The sequence below is a fragment of the Lipotes vexillifer genome, unplaced genomic scaffold (assembly GCF_000442215.2).
Source record: "Lipotes vexillifer unplaced genomic scaffold, Lipotes_vexillifer_v1.1 scaffold810, whole genome shotgun sequence".
Classification (NCBI taxonomy): Eukaryota; Metazoa; Chordata; class Mammalia; order Artiodactyla; family Lipotidae; genus Lipotes; species Lipotes vexillifer.
In genome coordinates this window covers 800058-824454 of record NW_006797357.1, presented here as the reverse complement: position 1 = coordinate 824454, position 24397 = coordinate 800058, and the positions used below count along the sequence as shown (strand labels likewise).

Here is a 24397-nt window from a genome sequence, read left to right as displayed (position 1 = left end):
CTCCTGCATCGGCAGGCGGACTCTCAAGCACTGCGCCACCAGGGAAGCCCTCTTTTTTCTTTTTTTTAAGCTTTTTGGTTAACCTGTTATCCACCACCTCAGAAGGTCATGATGTTAAACAATTGTCTCTTACTATTTTTAACAGATGCCCCTAGGGAAAAGGTTGTTTGCACTGGGCAAGCCCTGAGTCAGGTCAAATAATGACCTCCTTGTGAATGAATAGAGTCTTCTAGGGGACCACCAAACAGGTGAAATACTGACAGTTCTCTGGGAATGGCCTTTTGAAGTCATTTCAACCCTGTTCTGTCCCTTACAGTGGCTGCCAGACTGATTTTCAGTGATTGCAGGCTCTTGGTTTTTAAGACTACTGTGGAGCTGAGTGGGAGAGGGAGTAAAGTAAGTTAAAACACCACAAAGCATCCAGTTCTTTGGTTTGGGGTTTTTTTTAATTAAACGCTCCTTGGATTGGTGCAAGCCTTTTTTTAATTTCCAGAGTTCTGAAGAAGTTGATTTTGACAATTGCCAGTATTCTCAGTGCTTTTATGGAGAAGAGGATTTTTGGAGGTCTTTGCCTCCACCATTTTCACTGGCATTCTTCTGGATAAACTTAGAGAAAGCATCTATTACATTCAATAGATTATTACATTAGTCAGCTTTTAAATTAGATCAAGACACAAATTTAATTTTTGTAAATCTAAAATTGAATAAAAATCACATTGGTTTGAATAACTTTGTCTGCCTTGACTTGATTAAAATTCAGTTGATTCAAAAAACATTCTGATTTAGATGAAAAATTCAAAAATCATATTGTGTTTTAGCTAACAGTCTTAATTGAAGAGATGATACTGGTCGAAATTTACTTAGAGTGTATTGACTTAAAGAATGTATTGACTAGGGCTTCCCTGGTGGCGCAGTGGTTGAGAGTCCGCCTGCCGATGGAGGGGATGCGGGTTCGTGGTATCCACAGCTTAGCTATATTAATTCAATGAATGAATTAATTAATGCATATTCTTTGGACATCCACTAGATTCAAGGTACCATCATAGATAAACTATGAGAGTACACTGCAGTAGGAGACACAGAGCCGCCCTCAAATATTTTACAAGAAGCCTCTTTCCAGAGATGCCCGATGCATAGTCACTCACAACGAACACCGTGTGGGGTAGGGATCTGTGTGCTGTGCTGGGGAGGACTGGGGCAGTCAAGAGATTCCGCTTCCCGCACACACACACACACACACACACACACACACACACACACACACACACACACACACACACACACACACACAATGTATTGACTTAAAATGTACTGACTTCTGATATTATTTACCTTATCATTTGCTTATCTTAAAAGGGGAAACTGATTTATGACAAACTTGCAAAGAAAAAGGTCTAAGAATAAAAATACTCCTTACTGTTGGTATTCTTACGCTTTTCTAATAATTGCCCTCGTGATTATTTGGATTTATATAGACCGATGTTGCATCATGATAAGCCTGAATTCTAAGTTCTTTTATAAAGGTTATTAGGTTTAGAAAGTTGAATCAACTCCACAATGCAAATATTATAGCATGTTTTTAAATCCTTGTGAATGTAGAGATTTATAATTTCATGGCAACTATTCATTTGGTTTTTAAACATTTAAGTTCTTATTTACAGAACTTAAGTCTTAGGATCTCCCTTTCTTGTACTTAAGGAGACATTTGTAGGAGGGCCTTTATTGTTTCTTTCCTGTCATTAGTGTGAGACTTAGTTGACCATTTCTTGGATGGAACTTATGTTGGGAAGCAGCATTAGAAATTGGGTAGTTTCTGTCTTCCTTCTGAATCAGGTCTTCACAGATAGTGTTTATTCTGTTTTCAAGGAAATACTTCTGCATAATGCAACTTGTGCATAATTCAACTGCAAGTACATAAAGCATACACTTCTTCTCTGAAGTCAAGTGAATTATTTTTAATTTTTCTGCCATTTTGGATTGTGTACATGTACCTCAGTACAGAAAAATTGTCTATTTCTCCCTCTGGGTGTTGGCTACCTGGTACATCATGTTTTTCATGTCCTGAGTCTTCTCTTTCCAACTAGCCCATGTATCTAGGATTTGTATAGATCACAAATTGGCGGCTCAAAAGCCAATTCAGTCCACATAATGTCTTCTTTAAAAATGAATTTGACAGTTTGAGAATAAAAATAATGATAGTAAAAGATTATAATCAAGTGAAAATAAAATAAGAACCCACAAGTTTATATACTCAGAATAGATACTGTAGAAGGAATGGAGATGTTAGAAGAGTCAACGTTAGACAACTACCATAAGTAATATTTGACTCAGGCAAGAATAATCCATGGATGTTAAAACTAGTGAGTTGAAAGTTTAATGAAGGACTTCTCTGATGGCGCAGTGGTTAAGAATCCGCCTGCCATTGCAGGGACATAGGTTTGAGCCCTGGTCTGGGAAGATCCCACATGCTGCGGAGCAACTAAGCCCATGTGCCACAAGTACTGAGCCTGTGCTCTAGAGCCTGCGAGCCACAACTACTGAGCCCATGAACTACTGAAGCCTGCATGCCTAGAGCCCATGCTCTACAACAAGAGAAGCCACCACAATGAGAAGCCCATGCGCCACAACAAGAGAAAGCCCACACGCAGCAACGAAGACCCAATGCAGCCATTAATTAATTTTAAAAATGTTAAAAAGTTTAATGAAGAATGGGATACTTACAAAGTCTATAAAGAATCTCCCTATAAATTTCTTGTAAATTTTTAAAAATAAATTTATTTATATTATTTTTGGCTGTGTTGGGTCTTTGGTGCTGTGCGTGTGGGTTTCTCTAGTTGCGGCGAGCCGGGGCTACTCTTTGTTGTGGTGCGCGGGCTTCTCATTGTCATGGCTTCTCTTGTTGCGGAGCATGGGCTCCAGGCATGCAGGCTTCAGTAGTTGTGGCACGTGGGCTCAGTAGTTGTGGCTTTCGGGCTCTAGAGCTCAGGCTCAGGAGTTGTGGCACATGGGCTTAACTGCTCCGCAGCACGTGGGATCTTCCCAGGCCAGGGCTCGAACCCGTGTCCCTTGCATTGGCAGGCAGATTCTTTTTTTTTTTTCCTTTTGCGGTACACGGGCCTCTCACTGTTGTGGCCTCTCCCGTTGCGAAGCACAGGCTCCAGACGTGCAGGCTCAGCGGCCATGGCTCACAGGCCCAGCCGCTCCACGGCATGTGGGATCCTCCCGGACTGGGGCACGAACCCGTGTCCCCTGCATCGGCAGGCGGACTCTCAACCACTGTGCCACCAGGGAAGCCCCAATTTCTTATAAATTTATTTCCCTATAAATTTATTGTGAAAAGAAAAGTAGTAACTTATAGTAGAAAATGCTAGCAGATGTTACTTTAATCAAGTAATCAAAGTTACTATCACCAATCCAGTAATGTTGACCAATGGACTGAGACCAACAAAAAAAAAAATCACTTGTGCCAAAAATGCATAACCTGAGTCTGATGATTCTTCATGATTACACAAACCTAAACTGAGAATCATTCTACAAAATAACTGGCCTATAGTATTCAAAAATGTCTATGTCTTGAGAGTCACAGAAGAACTGAGGAACTGTTGCAGATTAAAGAAGAACAAAGAAATATTACAACTAGGTTCAATGCATGATCCTAGTTTTGCTCCATAGAGTGGTGGAGGAGAAGGGAGGGCAAAAGATATTATTGGGAAAGTAGATGAAATTTTAATATGGACTGTCAATTAGATAATATCCGTGTATCTACATTAATTTCCCTCTTTTAATACTTGTACTGTGGTTGTATGGGTGTGTATGTTTGTGTATATGTATATACATAAATATATACAGAGAGGATGTTGTAGCACATGGGGCAAAATACAAATAATTGGTGAATCTGAATAAAGGTATATGGGAGCTTTTTATCCTATTCTTGCAATTTTTCTATAAATTTGGAATTATATGAAATGTTAATACCATAAAAGAACAAAAAAAGGTGGAGAGTATTCTAGATTAAAGAAGACTAAGAGACCTGACAACTAAATGTAGTAAATGATCCTTGGCTGGATCCTGAATCCAAAAGTAGTAGTAGTAGTATCCTGGCTCCAAACATAGTAGTGGTGGTGGTCGTGGTGGTAGTCATAGTAGTGGTAGTGGTAGTAGTCTATAAAGGACATTATTGGATCAGTTGGGGAGATTTTAATATGGACTATGTATTAGATGATGTATTATTGTTAAATTTCTGTGATCTCATAATATTGTGGCTGTGCAGGAGAAGGTGCTTGTTCTTAAAAGATACACGTTTAATTGGGTCCCATTGGTTTATTTTTGCTTTTATTTCTTTTGTCTTGGGAGACTGATCTAAAAAAAATATTGCTACAATTTATGTCAGAATGTTTTCCCTATGTTCTCTTCTAGGAGTTTTATGGTGTCATGTCTTATATTCAAGTCTTGAAACCATTTTGAGTTTATTGTTGTATATGATGTAAGGAGTGTTGTTATTTCATTGATTTAATTGCAGTCATCCAGCTTTCCCAACACCACTTGCTGAAGAAACTGTCTTTTCTCTATTGTATATTCTTACCTCCTTTGACATAAATTAATTGACCATAGGTATGTTGGTTTATTTCTGGGCTCTCTGTTCTGTTCCATTGTTTATCCTCATTTTTTAAATGGGGAGACTGAAGCTTAAAACTGTAGTGACTTGATCAAGGTCCCACAACTAACTGAAGACTGAATTCAAACCCAGGCAGTCTTGACTCCAGAACCCACATTCAGCCACTATACCATTTTGTTTAGTAAAACACAGTGAATATCAGCAAGTGAATGACAGTTGTTTTTCCAGTGGTGATCAGTGTAAAGGTAAGGAGACCAATAAGCTGACAAAGTTGGATCTGTGAAAATGTCAACCACTCCTCAGTTTATAGAGTCTGAATTTAAAGGGAGCAAATTTAGAGAAAGCAAATGGCATTTTTGATGGTGAGGGAAGGGTATTCCTGTCAGGAGAAAGCATGAAGAAAGTTTGAAGATAGGTTTTCTTCAAGATTATGTCTAATGGAGTATACTGTTTTCTCTGCTTGAAATACCTCTTTTCACCTCTTCATTCTGGCCCATCCAGAGATTACATGATCTTACGTGGCCAACTAAACCTAAATAGACCTAAATAGGAGTCTTTCCTTCCTCTGTAGTGCTATAGTACTTTTAGGTATTCAAAAAGTAGCAAGTACTGAGGGTGCAAAAATGAATAAAATATGGATTCTGTGTTAAGGGAATCACTTATTTTTATGTACCATTTGTTTACCTATTAAAGGTTTGAATTTGTTTTCACTTTTTAAATATAGTTTCTACTAAGATATAAGCTTCCACAATGATTACTATCTACTTATTATACCTGTCACATATTGTAAATGCAGTTTCCTTTTAAGAATTCAAGCTAAATTTAAGAAATGGCAGAATTTGAACACATTCAATTTTAATTGTAACATGTATATATAACTTTTCTGTTGGTAGGTTGTTCCAGTTTTGGTGCATCTCCTGTCCGCTATCAGCAGCGTTAGGCTTTACATTCCTAAAGACCTTCGACCACTGGACAATAGACAGAGTGTTTTAAAATCAATACAGGTATATACGTTAATTTTATAAATTAAATGTAAATTTTATGTAAATATAAATAGGGTTTATAACAAGGCAACTGATTTGCTGTTAAATATATTGCTTTCTTTCAGAAAACCTATAAACACTACCAATAGTGGCAGTCATTTTTAACAAAGAGAGTGGCAGCAGATCTATATGTAGACTGTCCTCTCTTTGAATCTAGCAACAAAGTCAGGCTAAAGGAGGGCTCACAGAGGAAAACATGGCCACTATTGTGTGTTAAATATGTTTTGCTTTATTCGTTATGAATGAAAATAACTATAGAGTGTATTTAAAGTTTTATGTATAGGGCTTCCCTGTTGGCGCAGTGGTTGAGAATCCGCCTGCCGATGCAGGGGACACGGGTTCGTGCCCCGGTCCGGGAAGATCCCACGTGCCGTGGAGCGGCTGGGCCCGTGAGCCATGGCCGCTGAGCCTGCGCGTCCAGAGCCTGTGCTCCGCAACGGGAGAGACCGCAACAGTGAGAGGCCCACGTACCGAAAAAAAAAAAAAAAAAAAAAAAAGTTTTATGTATAAAATCATGTGCCAGGACTTTTAACTACTTTATAGTATAGTTAATACATGGATGAAATAGTCTTATTTTCAATAGGAAAAATTAAGATTTTATAGAAAATTTTATTTTCCGGTAGGAAAATAAAAAGGCACTTTGTTAGTTGGTTTAGTTGGTTAGTCAATAAATATTTGAAAAGGATTTACTATATAGTAAAGGCTATGTACTAAAATCTGACAAAGCAGGATGCTTTCACTGTACAGTAGGAATTTTTAAGCTGTGGTCCATGGGTGGGCTTCTTGAAATGAATAATTCTCTTGACAGTTTTATAAAAAGTTGTTGTGGGTAACTCCTCGCCCCCAACTTTTTCTTTCCCCAACTTTTTTTAAATTTCTAACTGGCCAAATCCTATCTTACCTTTAAGCCCTATCCAAGACCCTGAAAGTCTCCCAGTGGGATACCAGCCTATAGTGACCTATCTCTTCCCTGAACTCACATATTCATTATATTTAATAGTCAAATCATGTTACAAAAAAATTTAGTGATGGGAATCTGGACCCCTTGAAAGTTTATATCTTTCAGCTCAGTAGTGCCCTCCCTAGGAATCAGCCCCAAAGAAGTAATCAGAATATTGAAAACATTTACACTTGAGATGTTCAATACAGGACTATTTATAATGGCAAGAAGTTACAACAACCTAAATATACAGTGATGGGCTTTATCAGTAAATTGTGCTGCATCCATAACTGTTAAATTTTAAATATTAGGATTATTAATAAATTATAATACATGTCTGTACATAGAAAGAACATAAAAGGAAGTATTTAGCTTAGTCTTAACTAATTTTGTATGTAAGATGAAAAATGAATTTTAAATATTTTGTTTCAGGAAGTTCAGAAACGTTTTCCTGATGGTGTTCCCTTATTAGATCCTATTGATGACATGGGCATTCAAGATCAAGGACTGAAAAAAGTCATCCAGAAAGTAGAGGCTTTTGAGCATCGAATGTATTCTCATCCACTTCACAATGATCCAAATCTGGAAACTGTGTATACGCTTTGTGAAAAAAAAGCACAGGTATGGCAGAAACTCTTTTATCATAGAATTCTAAGCATTTCACTATATAAGTGAGTATATATTTTTCATTTTCTTTTCCTATTGGTTTCATCAGCTAAAACAGGAAAATGTCTAGCTGTCTTTTAAGTAAACTATCAACTCTTACCAGTAAAAAAAAGTTGATCACTTTGAGATGTCATTCACATAGCATAGCATTCACCCTTTTAATGCATACAATTCAGTGGTTTTTAGTATATTCACAGATATCTGCGACTATAACCACTATCTAATTCCAGAACATTCGCATCACCCCAAAAAGAAACCACATACCAATTAGCAGTCACCCCCCCTTTCCCTCCCCCCCAGCCGCTGGCAACTACAAATCTCCTTTCTGCCTCTATGGATTTGCCTATTCTGGAGATTTCATATTAAAAAAATCATACAATATGTGGCCTCTGTGTTTGCCTTCTTCCACTTAGCTAATATCTTCAAGATTCATCCATGATGTAGCATGAATTTGTATTTTATTCTTTTTTATGGCCGAAAAATATTCCATTGTATATGTATACCACATTCTGTTTAACCACTCATCAGTTGATGAACATTTGGAGTTTTTCCACTTTTTGGCTATTATGAATAATGCTGCTATGAACATATGCACAGATTTTTGTGTGGACATATCTTTTCATTTCCCCTGAGTGGAATTGGCGTAGAATTGCAGGTTAGTGAGTAACTCTGTGTTTAACTCTATGTTTAACTTTTTGAGAAACTGCCAAACTGTGTTCCAAAGTGGCTGCACCATTTTACATTCTCACCAGCAATATATAAGTTCCAGTTTCTCCACATCTTCACTATTTGTTTCGTCTGTATTTTTAATTATAGCCATCCTAGTGGTACGAAGTAGTAGTTCACCTTTTCAGGCTAACTAGCTATATTCTCTAACCAGTAAAAGCATTCTTACAGCCATTCTGAATAATGAATTTAGAAAAAGCTTTTCGAAATGAATACATTTCTTTCCACTATCCACTTCTCTTCAACTAGAATCTTTTGTATATACAAATGTCACTTCCTCCTTGAAGTTTATAACTCCTTGCTATTATATTTTTTCAGCTTTTATCACATGCTACTTTTATCATGTTTGTCTTCCTATTTCACAAACTAGATTTTAAGCTCCTTAGGCTCAGATGTTTCATTTAAGCTTATTTGTACTCTTCCATATTTCCCATAATGATCTATTTTTATAAAGTAGATGCCTAGTATTTATTGAATAAATAATATAAGTAGAAACTTCTTGGCTTAATAGAGTAATGTGTTCAGTTCATAGTTTTACAGCACTGCCCCTTTCTAGCTTTTTGTGAACTAGCATGATGTGGCCCTGTGCCATGTTGGGCACAGCAGGTGTGTTCTCAGTGAACATGTAGCACACCATGCTGTGGCCCACCATGAAGGTTTCTTCTCAAGATGAGGAAACAGACACAAAAAGCCTGAGTATACTCAGTTGTCATCCTGGCCTCATCTATCAACAGGACCATTGCAGCAGCTGCCTCCCTGCTTCCAGTTACTCCGTACCTGACCACCAGAATCATCCTTAACAGTTTCAACACAGGAACAGAAAGACTTGAGTTTGGTTGAGTGATGACTGGAAAGTATCCACGGAGAAGGTGGTTTGAAGCCACAGAGAAAGGCATTATCTGAGCCACTCAAATATAACAAAAAGGCCCTAGTGTCTGGTTGAAAGACTGGCTAAATAAACTTGTTATGAAGACTGCAATACGTGGAAAAAATGCTTATGCAGGAACATTAAATTTAAAAAGTAGGACCTAAAATCGTTGTGGACTATGATTACAATTTAGCAAAAATAAAAACGCACACCAGAAAAGTCCCTGTGCAAGCTAAAGGAAAACCTGAAGTGGCTGTGTTTGGGCAGTGAGATTATAGTAGGTAATCCTACTCCCACCCACCCCCCATTGTCTGTAATGTGCTTGTATTGCATTTCTTTTTTTGCAGTACGTGGGCCTCACTGTTGTGGCCTCTCCCATTGCGGAGCACAGGCTCCGGATGCGCAGGCTCAGCGGCCATGGCTCACGGGCCCAGCCGCTCCGCGGCATGTGGGATCTTCCCGGACCGGGGCACGAACCTGTGTCCCCTGCATCGGCAGGTGGACTCCCAACCACTGAGCCGCCAGGGAAGCCCTTGTATTGCATTTCTTAATGAAAGAAAACTACAAAGAGTTAACAACTTAGGGGAAAAAACAAGTCTTTTTTTTTTTTAATGACCTCCTGACCTCCTAGTGACTGCAGGATAAATTTGACATTCCTTAGCCCTGCCTAGGAAGCCTTCAAAATCTGCCCCCTCAACTGTCAACATTTTAAATGCTCATACCCTCTGATTCAGCTTTCCCGTCCTCTCGGACTGAAACTACAAAGTGAGGCAGTACAAGGATGTTCTTGTAGCATTGTTTGAAAAAGCAAATGAATGTAAACAACCTCAGTGTTCATCAGTAGAAAATTAGATACATGAATTATGCATATCCACACAGTGGGTATCAACATGGCCATTTTTTAAAAATGAGGTAAATTTATATGTACTTTTTGGAAAAGAAGTCCTAATTGTATTGAGTGGAAAAGGAAGCTGACCTCACTTCTGTGGGAAAAGCCCCTGTACCTATGTATTTATTCATTTACAGATATGGATATCTGTGTTCTTTTAAAGTATGTAGAAAAAGGTACAGAACAGCATTATCCAGTAGAAATATAATACAAGCCACTTATGTAATTTTAAATTCTTTAGTAGCCACTTTAAAAAAATAGTGAAGGGCTTCCCTGGTGGCGCAGTGGTTGAGAATCCGCCTGCCGATGCAGGGGACAAGGGTTCGTGCCCCGGTCCGGGAAGATCCCACATGCCGTGGAGTGGCTGGGCCCGTGAGCCATGGCCGCTGAGCCTGCGTGTCCGGAGCCTGTGCTCCACAATGGCAGAGGCCACAACAGTGAGAGGCCTGCATACCGCCAAAAAAAAAAAAAAAAAGTGAAAAGAAACAGGTGAAATTAATTTTAATAAGATTTTTATTTAGCTCAATATGTCCAAAATACATTTCAGCATGTAATCAATATAAAAATTACTATGATAAAAATCTTAAATAGTAGACTGTCTTCTACCAACCCTTAAGCTTTATATGCCTCTGGGTACTTAGCACAGTCTTCTATGCTAATATGGGCGCATCTTCAATTAAAGAAATTTTAGAAGACAAATGTTTTTTTTTTTCTGATAGGCCTGATAGATCATGCTAGGTAGTATAGAGTTGTCTAACATATAAAGCATTCCTTCTTATCCTCCTGGCATTATGACAGTATATCTGTTCATAGCAATGTAAATAATTGCTAGGAGTTTAGATTCTAGAGTCTGATAGTCTAGGTTTGAATCCTATCTTTTATCACTCACTAGCTCTGTGATCTTGACCAGTATCTTGATCTTGGTAATCTCTGTCTGTCTCAGTTTTCTCATCTGTAAAATGCACATTTAATATTAGTTACCTACTTTATATGATTGCTGTAAGAATTAAATGAAATAATGTAAAGCACTTGAAGAAACAGGATTTATAGTTAGCTGTCAATAAATAGCAGTTACTGACCACCATCATGGCTTTCAACATTTCTGCTCCTCAGTTGAAGCTTAATAAATCATCTTCAAAATTCCAAAGTCTTTGAATTTCTACTTCTCAATCCCTAAACTTTTCTGTCCATGTTTTTCTGAACTTCAAGCCTCCACTTTAGGATCACAGTGTTTTCTTGCTCTTGTACTGTCATCCTCTGTCACAGTTGAAAAGTATGTAATATTTTCTGATTAATAGAATTTTAAAACTCATCTACCCTATAGGATGACCTCAAAATAACATTTTCCTTTTAAGCATTCATCTCTGTCTGTAGAATAAAGACCTGTTCTCTTTGCTAAATCCATTTCCAGCTTAGGCAGATTTGTTATACAATTTGAGGGCAAAGAGAAGGAACACTTTTCAGGGCATCGTAAGGGAAATATAAGTAGTTGAGAGATAAGATTCATATACTCTCATCTTTCTTTCCTTATTCTCTGAGTTACCCCCTAATTCCCTAAGGATGAAAAGCTGGAGTTGATGTCATAGCTACCTCAGATACATCATTCCTCTTGTGTAATATCCTGGGACAGTAAGAAACTCCTGTATTCTCCTCCACGTCCCCCGGCCCCCAATATAATATTTTTTGTTTCATTTCATGACTAAACATCATTTCATTTTTTTTACCTTCTTATTGAACTTCTTTTGTACTTTTATATGCCTTAGATTGCAATAGACATTAAATCCGCAAAGCGAGAACTAAAGAAAGCAAGAACTGTTCTACAAATGGATGAGCTCAAATGTCGCAAACGTGTTTTAAGGAGGTTGGGATTTGCTACATCTTCTGATGTCATAGAGATGAAAGGACGAGTGGCTTGTGAAATAAGCAGGTAAAACCTGGTTGTTCTAGAAAACTGATTCTAAAATGGGATACTGTTTTTTAAATGAAGGCTATTAATCTTTTGGAAAAAGAGCTATATTAAAAATATAAAGTTGTACAATGCCTTCCATATTAAAATACAGGTTCTGATCATGAAGTTGAGAAATTAGAAAGGGAGAATAAAAATCTTTTGAATCCTACTAATTAACACAGACACCATTAGTACTTTCATATGTTTCCTTTTTCTTTATTTTAATGCATTGTGGACTTTTTACATAATTGTAACCTTAGTTTATATATTTTTTTGTATACTTTTAATTATTTTTACAATTATGAACATTTTCCCACCTTGAAACTTAATCTAATAATCATTATCCTTTTTTATGTAAAGTTTTGGTCTAACAGTAGGGTATTAGAGTATAGCATATTATAGGCCACAGCTTGAAATCGGATATAAACTTTTGTAAATTGGATATAAGCTGTCGTCTATTTTGGTAATCTTTTACCACATTACAAATGACCTTAAAACTAAATGACTTAAAACAGAAGTCATTTCATTCCCTCCAATTGTTTCTGTGGGTCCGAAATGCTGGAAGGGCTCTTTAAGATGTCCTGACTCAGGGTCCCACTTGACTGCCATCATCTTGAAGATACTTATTTTGCCATAGTCATGACCATTATTCTTGATGAGTCCATAAAAGACATCTTGAAACAGTTTCTATGTTCTCACCAAGGCCCTAATGGATGGGGCCAAAGAATTACAAGCCTTGTAGATGGTTTTGGATATTCCTGATGAAGACTTATTCATATTGTTCTTATTGATCATCTGGTTCAGGTATGAATTCAGATATCGGCAGGGGCCAAGATTCTGTGGCAAACAGGACAGTTCTAGGCCGCCAAAAGGGGGCAGCGACTACCCAGCCCCAATTAATTATTACAGAATAATATGATATCAGATTATTCAACTTAGAAAAGTCAAAAATCCAGATTTTTTTTTTTTTGGTGATTTTTCTTGATTTTTAAATGTTCACAGACTAATTCAAAATTATTTTTTTAAGTCCCTGTTCAAGCTAAATGAAACGTTCCTTCATGTTAGATTTGGCCTACAGGCTTGTAGTTTTCCTTTAAGCTGTGATAAAATTAAGCTTTCCTACTTTGTACTTAAAGAAACCTAGGCACTATAAGGCTAATAATTTACCCAGGATTAAATTTAGACTATAACACCAATCTACTGATTTGAATGCCAAAATTAATGTTATTAGAATTATTTCTTTGTGATGTTATGTAGTATTGATATTTAATAGTTAATATAGAAATTAATTTCTATTAGATATCTGCAGCTAGTTTTAGTCTTAGAAGAAAGGATATTTAGAGAGATAGTGATAACAATATCACATATCAAAGTATGTTACCTTTCCCCCCAAATTTGCCTCTCCCTCTGGTCTGTCTTGCTGAATAAGACCCAGCCAGTAAAGGCAAAAACTGGGGAGTCGTCCTAGATTCCTCCTCTTCCTTCTAGCTCTCTTCTCACATCTTCATGATTGTTTTCTCCTACCTCTGTGCTGTTTTAACTATTCCCACTGACTAAGGTGCATCCTGTTTATAAGTCTCTACAACCCATCCTTTATACTCTCTTACTTTCAGAATAGTCTTTCCAAACCATAAATCCATGTCATTGTTTGGTGAAAGTCTCTCAGTGATTCTGTATTGCTTTCAGAATAAATTCCATAATTTCGTGTATTCTCGCCTTTCCCTTTCTATCCTGTCTTGTTGCCACGTTCCACACATGGTGTTTCTTTTATTTAGCGTGACCTTTTCCTTGCTCCCTGTTCCTGCATAATTTTTTTTAAAGATCTTCTGAAACTTGCTTTGAGTTTCTTCAGTTTGATTTTAGGCTCCTCAACTTTTTTTGCATAGTTGCCTATATAAATCTCTATTAAATTGCTGTCCTGTGATTATTATCTTTCTTATCTGCCTCCCGCATTAGAGTATAGAAGTAGTCTTGCCTTATTTGTATTTTTGTCCTTTTGTCTTGACTTAACTCTCAGTTTACCATTAGGAACCCATGTTTAGTTTTTGACTTTATTTTTGAGTAGTTATTACTGTTTATAAATATTGATAGTTCATTACTTTGTTCTTTTTTAGAAAACTTATGAAAAATAGGAAATATGCCCTTTTTTCCTTTTCTTTTTTTTTTTTTTTTAAGAGTAACACCCTTATAGTTACTGGATGGATCCATTAAACCCTTTTAAAAATGTAAGATACTTTATGGAACCTTGATTATAGAATTCTAGAGACACCATCACTGTAGTCTTTTTCCAGTTTTTGTTGAACACAGTTGAGAATTCAGAATTTTTCATTTGTCATCCACATGGCAAAGAGAAAAATAACAGAAAAAGATGTTTTTGCAATTTTTACACAAATCAGAAAATTAACACAGACAAAAAGCACTCGAGGCAAAGTGATGATGGTGAAATTGGTCATATAAGCAAAATCTCAGACCCTAGGTAAATTCTCACACTCAAGAGTCAGTGAGTGAATAATACATTTCTAAGAACAAGAAGAAAAATTTAAGATTTTTATAACTTTACTCTCCTTTCTGTTCAACATAAAGGACTTAGTTATGTAATGTTTTGTGATAAGAACTTGGGCCATCCCATTTTGCTAAAAAGGACTTGTGACTTTATCTTTCATCTTTTGTATTTGTGGCTAAATTTTCCTTGATACAATTCTTAGTTGGTCAAATACTGAAAATAGTTGTAAATACAAGGAAATTGATAAAAAACATGATGAAGAGATGAAAATAATTATAATCTTTATAATATAAATCTTTTTTATAATATAAACATAAAAATAAACAAATGGGACCTAATTAAACTTAAAAAAGCTTTTGAACAGCGAAGGAAACCATAAGCAAAATGAAAAGACAACCCACAGAATGGGAGAAGATATTTGCAAACAGTTCGACCAACAAGGGATTAATCTCCAAAATACAGAAACAGCTCAGTAACAAAAAAAACAACAACTCAGTCAAATGGGCAGAAGATCTAAATAGACTTTTCTCCAAAGAATACATACAGATGGCCAAAAAGCACATCAGTAGATGCTCAACATCACTAATTATTAGAGGAATGCAAATCAAAACTACCATGAGGTATCACCTCTCACTGGCCAAAAATTCTACAAAAAATAAATGCTGGAAAGGGTGTAGAAAAAAGGGAACCCTCCTACACTGTTGCTGGGAATGTAAATTGGTACAGCCACTATGGAGAACAGTATGGAGGTTCCTTAAACTAAAGATAGAGGGACTTCCCTGGTGCTCCAGTGGTAAAGAATGCAGGGGACGTGGGTTCAATCCTGGTCAGGGAACTAAGATCCCACATGCTGTGGGGCAACTAAGCCCAAGGGCCACAACTACTGAGCTTGCACACCTCAACTAGAGAGCCTGTGTGCTGCAAACTACAGAGCCCATGTGGCCTGGAACCTGCGTGCCACAACTACAGAGCCCATGCGCCCTGGAGCATGCACAACACAGCTAGAGGGAGAAAAGCCGCATGCCACAACTAGAGAGAAGCCCACATGCTGCAACAAAGACCCGATGCAGCCAAAAATAAATTAAATAAATAATAAAATACATCTTAAAAAAAAAAAAACTAAAAATAGAGCTACCATATGATTCAGCAGTCTCACTCCTGGGCATATATCATACTGCGAAAAGATATAGGCACCCCAGTGTTCATTGCAGCACTATTTACAATAGCCAAGACATGGAATCAGCCTAAATGTCCATCTACAGACGAATGGATAAAGAAGATAAGGTACATATATACAGTGGAATATTACTTGGCCATAAAAAAAGAATGAAATAATGCCATTTGCAGCAACATGAATGGACCTAGAGATTATCATACTAAGTGAACTAAGACAGCGGAGGACAAATACCATATGATATCTCTTACACCATGTGGAATCTAAAAAATGATAGAGATGAACGTATTTACAAAACTGAAACAGACTCACAGACTTGGAAAACAAACTTATGGTTACCAAAGGGCTGGGGGGTAAGGGCAGGTAAATTAGGAGGTTGGGATTAACATATAGACACTACTATATATAAAATAGATAATCAACAAGGACCTACTGTATAACACAGGGAACTCTACTCAATAGTCTGATAACCTATATGTGAAAAGAATCTGAAAAAGAATCGATATATTTATTGATATATGTATAACTAAATTACTTTGCTGTACACTTGAAACTAACACAACATTGTAAATCAGCGATACTCCAATATAAAATAAAATTTTTTTTAAAATCTGAATGTGAAAATGTACAATTATGGAGCAAGGACGATGGCTTTTCTCTCTTCAGTGAAATTACGATTTGTCATAGTCTTTTAAAATGCTGTATTTAGATGATGCAAAAGAACCAAAAGTAAGGGTAAGCTAGAACCTGAAAGAGATGTATTTAAAATCTGGAGTCAGTAATGTGTTTTGACAATGCAAGTGCAAGAAGAAACAGAAGTAATGATAAGCTAGTACCTATTATAAATACGTTTGAAATCAGAAATTGTATTTACTAGATGGATATACTCCAGATTCATAGACAACAGTCTTGATGAGCAGCAATTTATAACATGCTCAACACTAGGAAACTGTGAATAAAATGTGTGTCTGCTATGGGTACATTCTAATTAAGATTTCTATAAAGTTGTTTTTCATTGTCTGTTTTTTAAATTATTTGTAAAATAATTGAGTTGAAAACCATTTAAAAGGTCCTTGGACCTAGGTAATAAATGCTAATGGCTAATTTTTCTGGTATTCTGAGAGTTAAGAAATGATTCTTTATTTCAATGAATATCTCCATTTTGGTATTTGCTAGAATGGGCTCTTTATAGGAAACACCCATTTCACGTTTATTATTCATATATTGGTAAATATAAAGACCTGCCATTTCCTTAGTTAAATAAATCTTTGTCACTCCTCACTGACTAGTCCTTATGTTCAAATAACATTTTATTTAAAACTATATCTTAAGGATGTGTGGGTACTTTTGTGTGTTTTTATATTCTGACATTTGGAGTTTACTCTTTTTTTTGTTTGTTTATGGTGGTATAGTGCTGATGAGCTCCTTCTAACTGAGATGATGTTTAATGGCCTTTTCAATGACCTATCTGCAGAACAGGCAACGGCACTACTAAGCTGCTTTGTGTTTCAAGAGAATGTGAGTTAATAGATTTAGCACATCTTATTTGTTAATTTACATGTCTTATAATTTAATATTATTATGGATTTTTTAATTTTTAAAATATGCCTGCATGTTTACATATTATAGGTAATGTTATTAGAAATCAATGTAACTATAACCCAAATTTAGTAAGAGAGAAATAATTAAATGTATATTATCAGAAAAGAAAGTCAACTAGAATTTTATTTGTAGACAATCATCATTAATCAGTTTCCAAGTTAAAAATTTGCTCTATAACCCAGTGCACTATTTGAAGGTCTAGCTTAGACAGTCTAGAAGAAAAAAGAAAAGGTAAAATTAGGCAAAACTAGTAAAAATGAAAAGGGAGTGAGGTCAAATTAATATTCCTCTTCTCAGTTTTGGAGAATAACTGTGAGGCAGCTGATTGTACTAGAGGCTGAAGTCTTAGTTTTCATTGGCAAGATTTGAGATAATGGCCATACGATTCTCCTCACTGGCTTGGCAGTAATTTTTTCATGTGAGTAGTTAGTTGACTTTCACCAGCTCTTAAGAAATCAAAAAATGAAATGCTGGATGGACCAGAAGGACACTAATCATCGTTTACTTTATTGCAAAAGGCAGTATGATTTATTTTAAAAAGTAAAATGCATGTTTCACATTTCAAATTCAAAACTTTATTCATTGTTTATAAAATTGGCAAAATAAGAGTAAGACAAGCACATTTACCTTCTAAAAATAATGTTGCTACTATATAAATTTTTAGAGAACTTTTTACCATATATACTTAGTTTAACTTTTAAAAAAGTAACTTGTGTAAGACAAATTTGTTTTGCAGTTCTGCTGTCGATCTGTTTATCCATTAACTATTTCCTTATTTATTAATCAGATCAAATACATAACTTACTAGAGTAGGTAGGTATTTTCTCTCAGCTCTCTGATTACAGATCAGAATTACAACTGCAGTGGCAATGATAACAAATAGGACTGTAATCCAAAAATGATTTATGCTCTCGTAAGAATGCCAGCTGTGCACCCATGAACTAATTTAATTTGCATGTGAGGAATGCATTTCTTTACAAAATATTATGTTTGGCTGTTGTTTTCCTTAGGTTCAAAATTTTATTACATTAATTTCCAAGATAATTGTTTAGAATGTCCAGTTTTCTTTGAACAGATATAAGGTTTAGAAATTATTTGGGGATTGGTGATCTTCTGCCTGTGTCAGACTTTGTCTTGTGGCTAATTTCTTATACTGTGCTTTTTTTTTTTTTTTTTTTTGTTTTTTTAGTTTTGTTTTTTTTTTTTTTTTAACATCTTTATTGGGGTATAATTGCTTTACAATGGTGTTAGTTTCTGCTTTATAACAGAGTGAATCAGTTATACATATACATATGTTCCCATATCTCTTCCCTCTTTGTCTCCCTCCCTCCCACCCTCCCTATCCCACCCCTCCAGGCAGCCACAAAGAACCAAGCCGGTTTCCCTGTGCCATGCGGCTGCTTCCCACTGGCTATCTACCTTACGTTTGTTAGTATATATATGTCCATGTCTCTCTCTCGCCCTAACACACCTCACCCTTCCCCCTCCCCATATCCTCAAGTCTGTTCTCCAGTAGGTCTCTGTCTTTATTCCTGTTTTACCCCTAGGTTCTTCATAACATTTTTTTTTCTTAAATTCCATATATATGTGTTAGCATACGGTATTTGTCCTTCTCTTTCTGACTTACTTCACTCCGTATGACAGACTCTAGATCTATCCACCTCATTACAAATAGCTCAATTTCGTTTCTTTTTATGGCTGAGTAATATTCCATTGTATATATGTGCCACATCTTCTTTATCCATTCATCCGACGGCGGGCACTTAGGTTGTTTCCATCTCCGGGCTATTGTAAATAGAGCTGCAATGAACATTTTGGTACATGACTCTTTCTGAATTCTGGTTTCCTCAGGGTATATACCTAGTAGTGGGATTGCTGGGTCATATGGTAGTTCTATTTGTAGTTTTTTAAGGAACCTCCATACTGTTCTCCATAGTGGCTGAACCAATTCACATTCCCACCAGCAGTGCAAGAGTGTTCCCTTTTCTCCACACCCTCTCCAGCATTTATTGTTTCTAGATTTTTTGATGATGGCCATTCTGACTGGTGTGAGATGATATCTCATTGTAGTTTTGATTTGCATTTCTCTAATGATTAATGATGTTGAGCATTCTTTCATGTGTTTGTTGGCAGTCTGTATATCTTCTTTGGAGAAATGTCTATTTAGGTCTTCTGCCCATTTTTGGATTGGGTTGTTTATTTTTTTGTTATTGAGCTGCATGAGCTGCCTGTAAATTTTAGAGATTAATCCTTTGTCAGTTGATTCATTTGCAAATATTTTCTCCCATTCTGAGGGCTGTCTTTTGGTCTTGTTTATGGTTTCCTTTGCTGTGCAAAAGCTTTGAAGTTTCATTAGGTCCCATTTGTTTATTTTTGTTTTTATCTCCATTACTCTAGGAGATGGGTCAAGAAGGATCTTGCTGTGATTTATGTCATAGAGTGTTCTGCCTATGTTTTCCTCTAAGAGTTTGATAGTTTCTGGCCTTACATTTAGGTCTTTAATCCATTTTGAGCTTATTTTTGTGTATGGTGTTAGGGAGTGATCTAATCTCATACTTTTACATGTACCTATCCAATTTTCCCAGCACCACTTATTGAAGAGGCTGTCCTTTCTCCACTGTATATTCCTGCCACCTTTATCAAAGATAAGGTGACCATATGTGCATGGGTTTATCTCTGGGCTTTCTATCCTATTCCATTGATCTATTTTCTTTTTTTTTTTTTTTTTAACATCTTTATTGGGGTATAATTGCTTTACAATGGTGTGTTAGTTTCTGCTTTATAACAGAGTGAGTCAGTTATACATATATATATGTTCCCATATCTCTTCCCTCTTTGTCTCCCTCCCTCCCACCCTCCCTATCCCACCCCTCCAGACAGCCACAAAGAACCGAGCCGGTTTCCCTGTGCCATGCGGCTGCTTCCCACTGGCTATCTACCTTACGTTTGTTAGTATATATATGTCCATGTCTCTCTCTCGCCCTAACACACCTCACCCTTCCCCCTCCCCATATCCTCAAGTCTGTTCTCCAGTAGGTCTCTGTCTTTATTCCTGTTTTACCCCTAGGTTCTTCATAACATTTTTTTTTCTTAAATTCCATATATATGTGTTAGCATACGGTATTTGTCCTTCTCTTTCTGACTTACTTCACTCTGTATGACAGACTCTAGATCTATCCACCTCATTACAAATAGCTCAATTTCGTTTCTTTTTATGGCTGAGTAATATTCCATTGTATATATGTGCCACATCTTCTTTATCCATTCATCCGACGACGGGCACTTAGGTTGTTTCCATCTCCGGGCTATTGTAAATAGAGCTGCAATGAACATTTTGGTACATGACTCTTTCTGAATTCTGGTTTCCTCAGGGTATATACCTAGTAGTGGGATTGCTGGGTCATATGGTAGTTCTATTTGTAGTTTTTTAAGGAACCTCCATACTGTTCTCCATAGTGGCTGAACCAATTCACATTCCCACCAGCAGTGCAAGAGTGTTCCCTTTTCTCCACACCCTCTCCAGCATTTATTGTTTCTAGATTTTTTGATGATGGCCATTCTGACTGGTGTGAGATGATATCTCATTGTAGTTTTGATTTGCATTTCTCTAATGATTAATGATGTTGAGCATTCTTTCATGTGTTTGTTGGCAGTCTGTATATCTTCTTTGGAGAAATGTCTATTTAGGTCTTCTGCCCATTTTTGGATTGGGTTGTTTATTTTTTTGTTATTGAGCTGCATGAGCTGCCTGTAAATTTTAGAGATTAATCCTTTGTCAGTTGATTCATTTGCAAATATTTTCTCCCATTCTGAGGGCTGTCTTTTGGTCTTGTTTATGGTTTCCTTTGCTGTGCAAAAGCTTTGAAGTTTCATTAGGTCCCATTTGTTTATTTTTGTTTTTATCTCCATTACTCTAGGAGATGGGTCAAGAAGGATCTTGCTGTGATTTATGTCATAGAGTGTTCTGCCTATGTTTTCCTCTAAGAGTTTGATAGTTTCTGGCCTTACATTTAGGTCTTTAATCCATTTTGAGCTTATTTTTGTGTATGGTGTTAGGGAGTGATCTAATCTCATACTTTTACATGTACCTGTCCAGTTTTCCCAGCACCACTTATTGAAGAGGCTGTCCTTTCTCCACTGTACGTTCCTGCCACCTTTATCAAAGATAAGGTGTCCATATGTGCGTGGGTTTATCTCTGGGCTTTCTATCCTATTCCATTGATCTATGTTTCTGTTTTTGTGCCTATACTGTGCTTTTTTTTAATGTGGCAGTAAAAAAAATCCTGTCTTCTGAGAGGCCATGTATGTTACCTCTTCACGGGAGTTGGGCCTAGCCAAAACACAACTCTTAAATCTTGGGGCAATATGTCACGAAATGTAGTTGAGATTTGTTCAGTGAAGCCCCGCTATGTTATATGTAGTGTCATCAATTCTTGTGGTGTGGTGCCTTTCAACATCAAAATGGATAATTGTACTGAAAGTACCGTGGAATTCTGTTGATACTTTAAAAGTATGTTTTCTAGCCAGAAAGGTAGGTAAATACATAGTAAGATACTTGTCATAAATGTTGATACCTTCTGTTTTAAAGCGTGTTGTTTCTAATACCGTGCCCCCTTATTTTTTGTATCATTAGAAGTAATTTAAAGATTACACAGTATTTATAATATAAATATCAAGTATCTTACAAATATTTATTAAGCACCCACTGTATGCAATGCAGATACCTAGACACTAGAAAGACAGCAGAAATTTTTGCTTTCATGATACTTTTATGTATGCTAGTTGATGAAGATAAACAATAAAGAAATGAAATACACACATTATGACAAAAGGTGATGAGGGTTTTGGAGAAAAGTGAAGCAGAGGAGGCAGATAGAAATTGTTGCGAGGGGTTACTGTTTTAAGTAAGGTGATTAGAAGAGGCCTCACTCATAGAGTGACATTTGAATTGAGACCTGAAAGAGAGATAGGGAGCAAACTGCAGTCACCTGGTAGGAGAATATTGGTAAAATGAAACATAGCTTACTTACATCAGGACCAGTGCCTTCTACTTACAGTGACCAGGAGAGAGGAAGAGATCAGTAACTGTTGATCATGAATGGACACAATGTCAAAGACATTTACAGTCTTGTGTACTTTTCACTAAACTGAGATGTGGAGTTCATTCATGATACAAATCAAAACCAAGTCCTATATAAATACTGATGCTCAAAGTAAAGGCAGATCTATTGCAACTAACCTATAGTTGCTTTTTTTTAAATTTACCTATTACTTTAAATTGTCTCACACATATATACATACATATATACATACATACCTTTCTTGTAATAATTTTATTTTTGTATAGTAAGTCTATCTTTGTCAAAATTTGTTCCTTAATAATTTTATTCTAATCACAAGTCTATAGGTTTTGAGGACCTGACTTATTCTCTTTGACAGCATAAGAAACTAACACACAGAATTCAAGCAGCTTGTCCAAGTTTATTTGACTAGTTAGTAATAGACCTGAAACTCTTATTATTCTAATTGAGAAATTGATAGACTTTTCACTAGTGGGGAGACAATAATAAGAATACTGAAACCCATCTAAACTTTTAAATATTTTAAAAGTGGTTAGAGAGCTAGAAATATCTGGGTAAAACTAAAATTGAGGGCATATTTCTAATGTTCTTTATCCAAGATTTTTAATTTCCACAGAGTGAGAGTTGCCTTTCTAGAAGCCAAACTGTTTCAAAAATCAAAGTATGATACAACAGTTTATAAATGTTGATGTAACTAAACTACTATGCATGTTTACAATATTTGCTCCAGTTCCATTTATGGTCACAGAAAATAGCTAGTTTAGCACACTTTGCAAATTAAGCAGTGTAATATTTTCCTCTGAAATATAAGAGAATAGTATAATTCAGGATGAGAGGAGTGGTAATTTTGCTTACACAAACTAAGTTGATTAGAAACTCTAAATGCTAATGACTGAGGTCTTATAATTTGAAATTAATGAATATCATGAAAGCTTTGTTTTGTTTATAAAAGCAGATAGTATACACTGCATTTTAAACTTGGGTTTTATATACAATCTTCCTTTTCTTTTACAGTCTAGTGAGATGCCCAAATTAACAGAGCAATTAGCAGGACCACTTCGTCAAATGCAGGTAAGATTTTTTTGAACTACATATTTTATTAATAGTATGTTGTGAAATAAACATTTGTGACAGTCTAATCATATCTATTATTCTACAGAGACAGCATCCTTCAGGATTAAATATATCATTTGATGTTAGTCTTGTCATTTACTGCTGTTTTAATAACATCATTTGTAATTTTTCCTTTAAAAATTAAACATTCTCCCTCACCAAAATGTTGTTATATATAGAGTTGCTGTGAGTACAGATTTAACATTGCATAGTGTAGATAGGCTATACCAACAGTTCAGTGTCTGCACCATTTTCCTTGGTGTTAAGAATAGCATCTTGATAGATTTAGTTATCTTAATTTTTTATACATTTTTCCATCTCAGTTTACAACAAATTTTAAAATCAGGTTTTAGGGCTTCCCTGGTGGCGCAGTGGTTGAGAGTCCGCCTGCCGATGCAGGGGACACGGTTTCGTGCCCCGATCCGGGAAGATCCCACATGCTGCGGAGTGGCTGGGCCCGTGAGCCATGGCCGCTGAACCTGCACGTCCGGAGCCTGTGCTCCGCAACGGGAGAGGCCACAACAGTGAGAGGCCCACGTACCACAAAAAAAAAAAAAAAAAAAAATCAGGTTTTAAAATCGGTTTTAGCCTAAGAAATGATTTATTTCTAGATCCTCAAAGCCACAGTAGTTTAAATGAATTGGTCTCTTTTATTATTTTTCTTGGGAAGAATGGTTTTATCTATCTTTTCAACATTAGACAGGGAAAGATGAACTATAAGACACTGCAAGAGAGGAATGAAAAGTGAATCATAAAAGAAGGCCCCTTTAATGGAACATTTAACATTCCTTAATATTACTAAGAAATTTAAACTTCCAGAATCAGGGAAGTCTTAATAGGCCTAGGAGTTTTTGACCTTCTCGATTACCAAGGAGAAAAGAATGAATCTAACTTCCTATTGTAAGGAAAAGGAAATATTAAGATTTACATTTTTTAAAGCATTATTGGAGAGAAAGCATCATTTTGCCATAGGATTTATGTTTCTCTGAGTCTGGCTTGTTATTATTGTCTTTGTTTTCTTAATGAAACAATTAGAGATGAGTTAAATGTTACTGTTTAATAATTTTAATGAAGAGTTTTGGTTTTTGTAGAAAAGGTATTACTGGGTGAAAATCATGCTCTTGATATGTTTTTCTTAATTAATGTAGTGGAAAACTTTGCTGTTTGATTACTCAGCAGTGGAACAGGCACTGTGGCTACTTAGAAGCAGAATATCCAAATTGCAGGCT

The 24397-nt window shown here is 36.2% G+C and overlaps 1 protein-coding gene across 1 annotated transcript in view; it reads left to right on the top strand.

The window, feature by feature from the left end:
* The window catches only part of MTREX (Mtr4 exosome RNA helicase), a 147409-nt gene that overhangs the window by 109482 nt on the left and 13530 nt on the right, over positions 1-24397 (top strand). The window contains exons 21-25 of the mRNA XM_007469275.1: positions 5509-5619; positions 7031-7219; positions 11511-11674; positions 16785-16890; positions 23070-23126. Coding sequence (XP_007469337.1) covers positions 5509-5619; positions 7031-7219; positions 11511-11674; positions 16785-16890; positions 23070-23126 — 627 coding nt within the window. The remainder of the gene's footprint in view (positions 1-5508; positions 5620-7030; positions 7220-11510; positions 11675-16784; positions 16891-23069; positions 23127-24397) is intronic.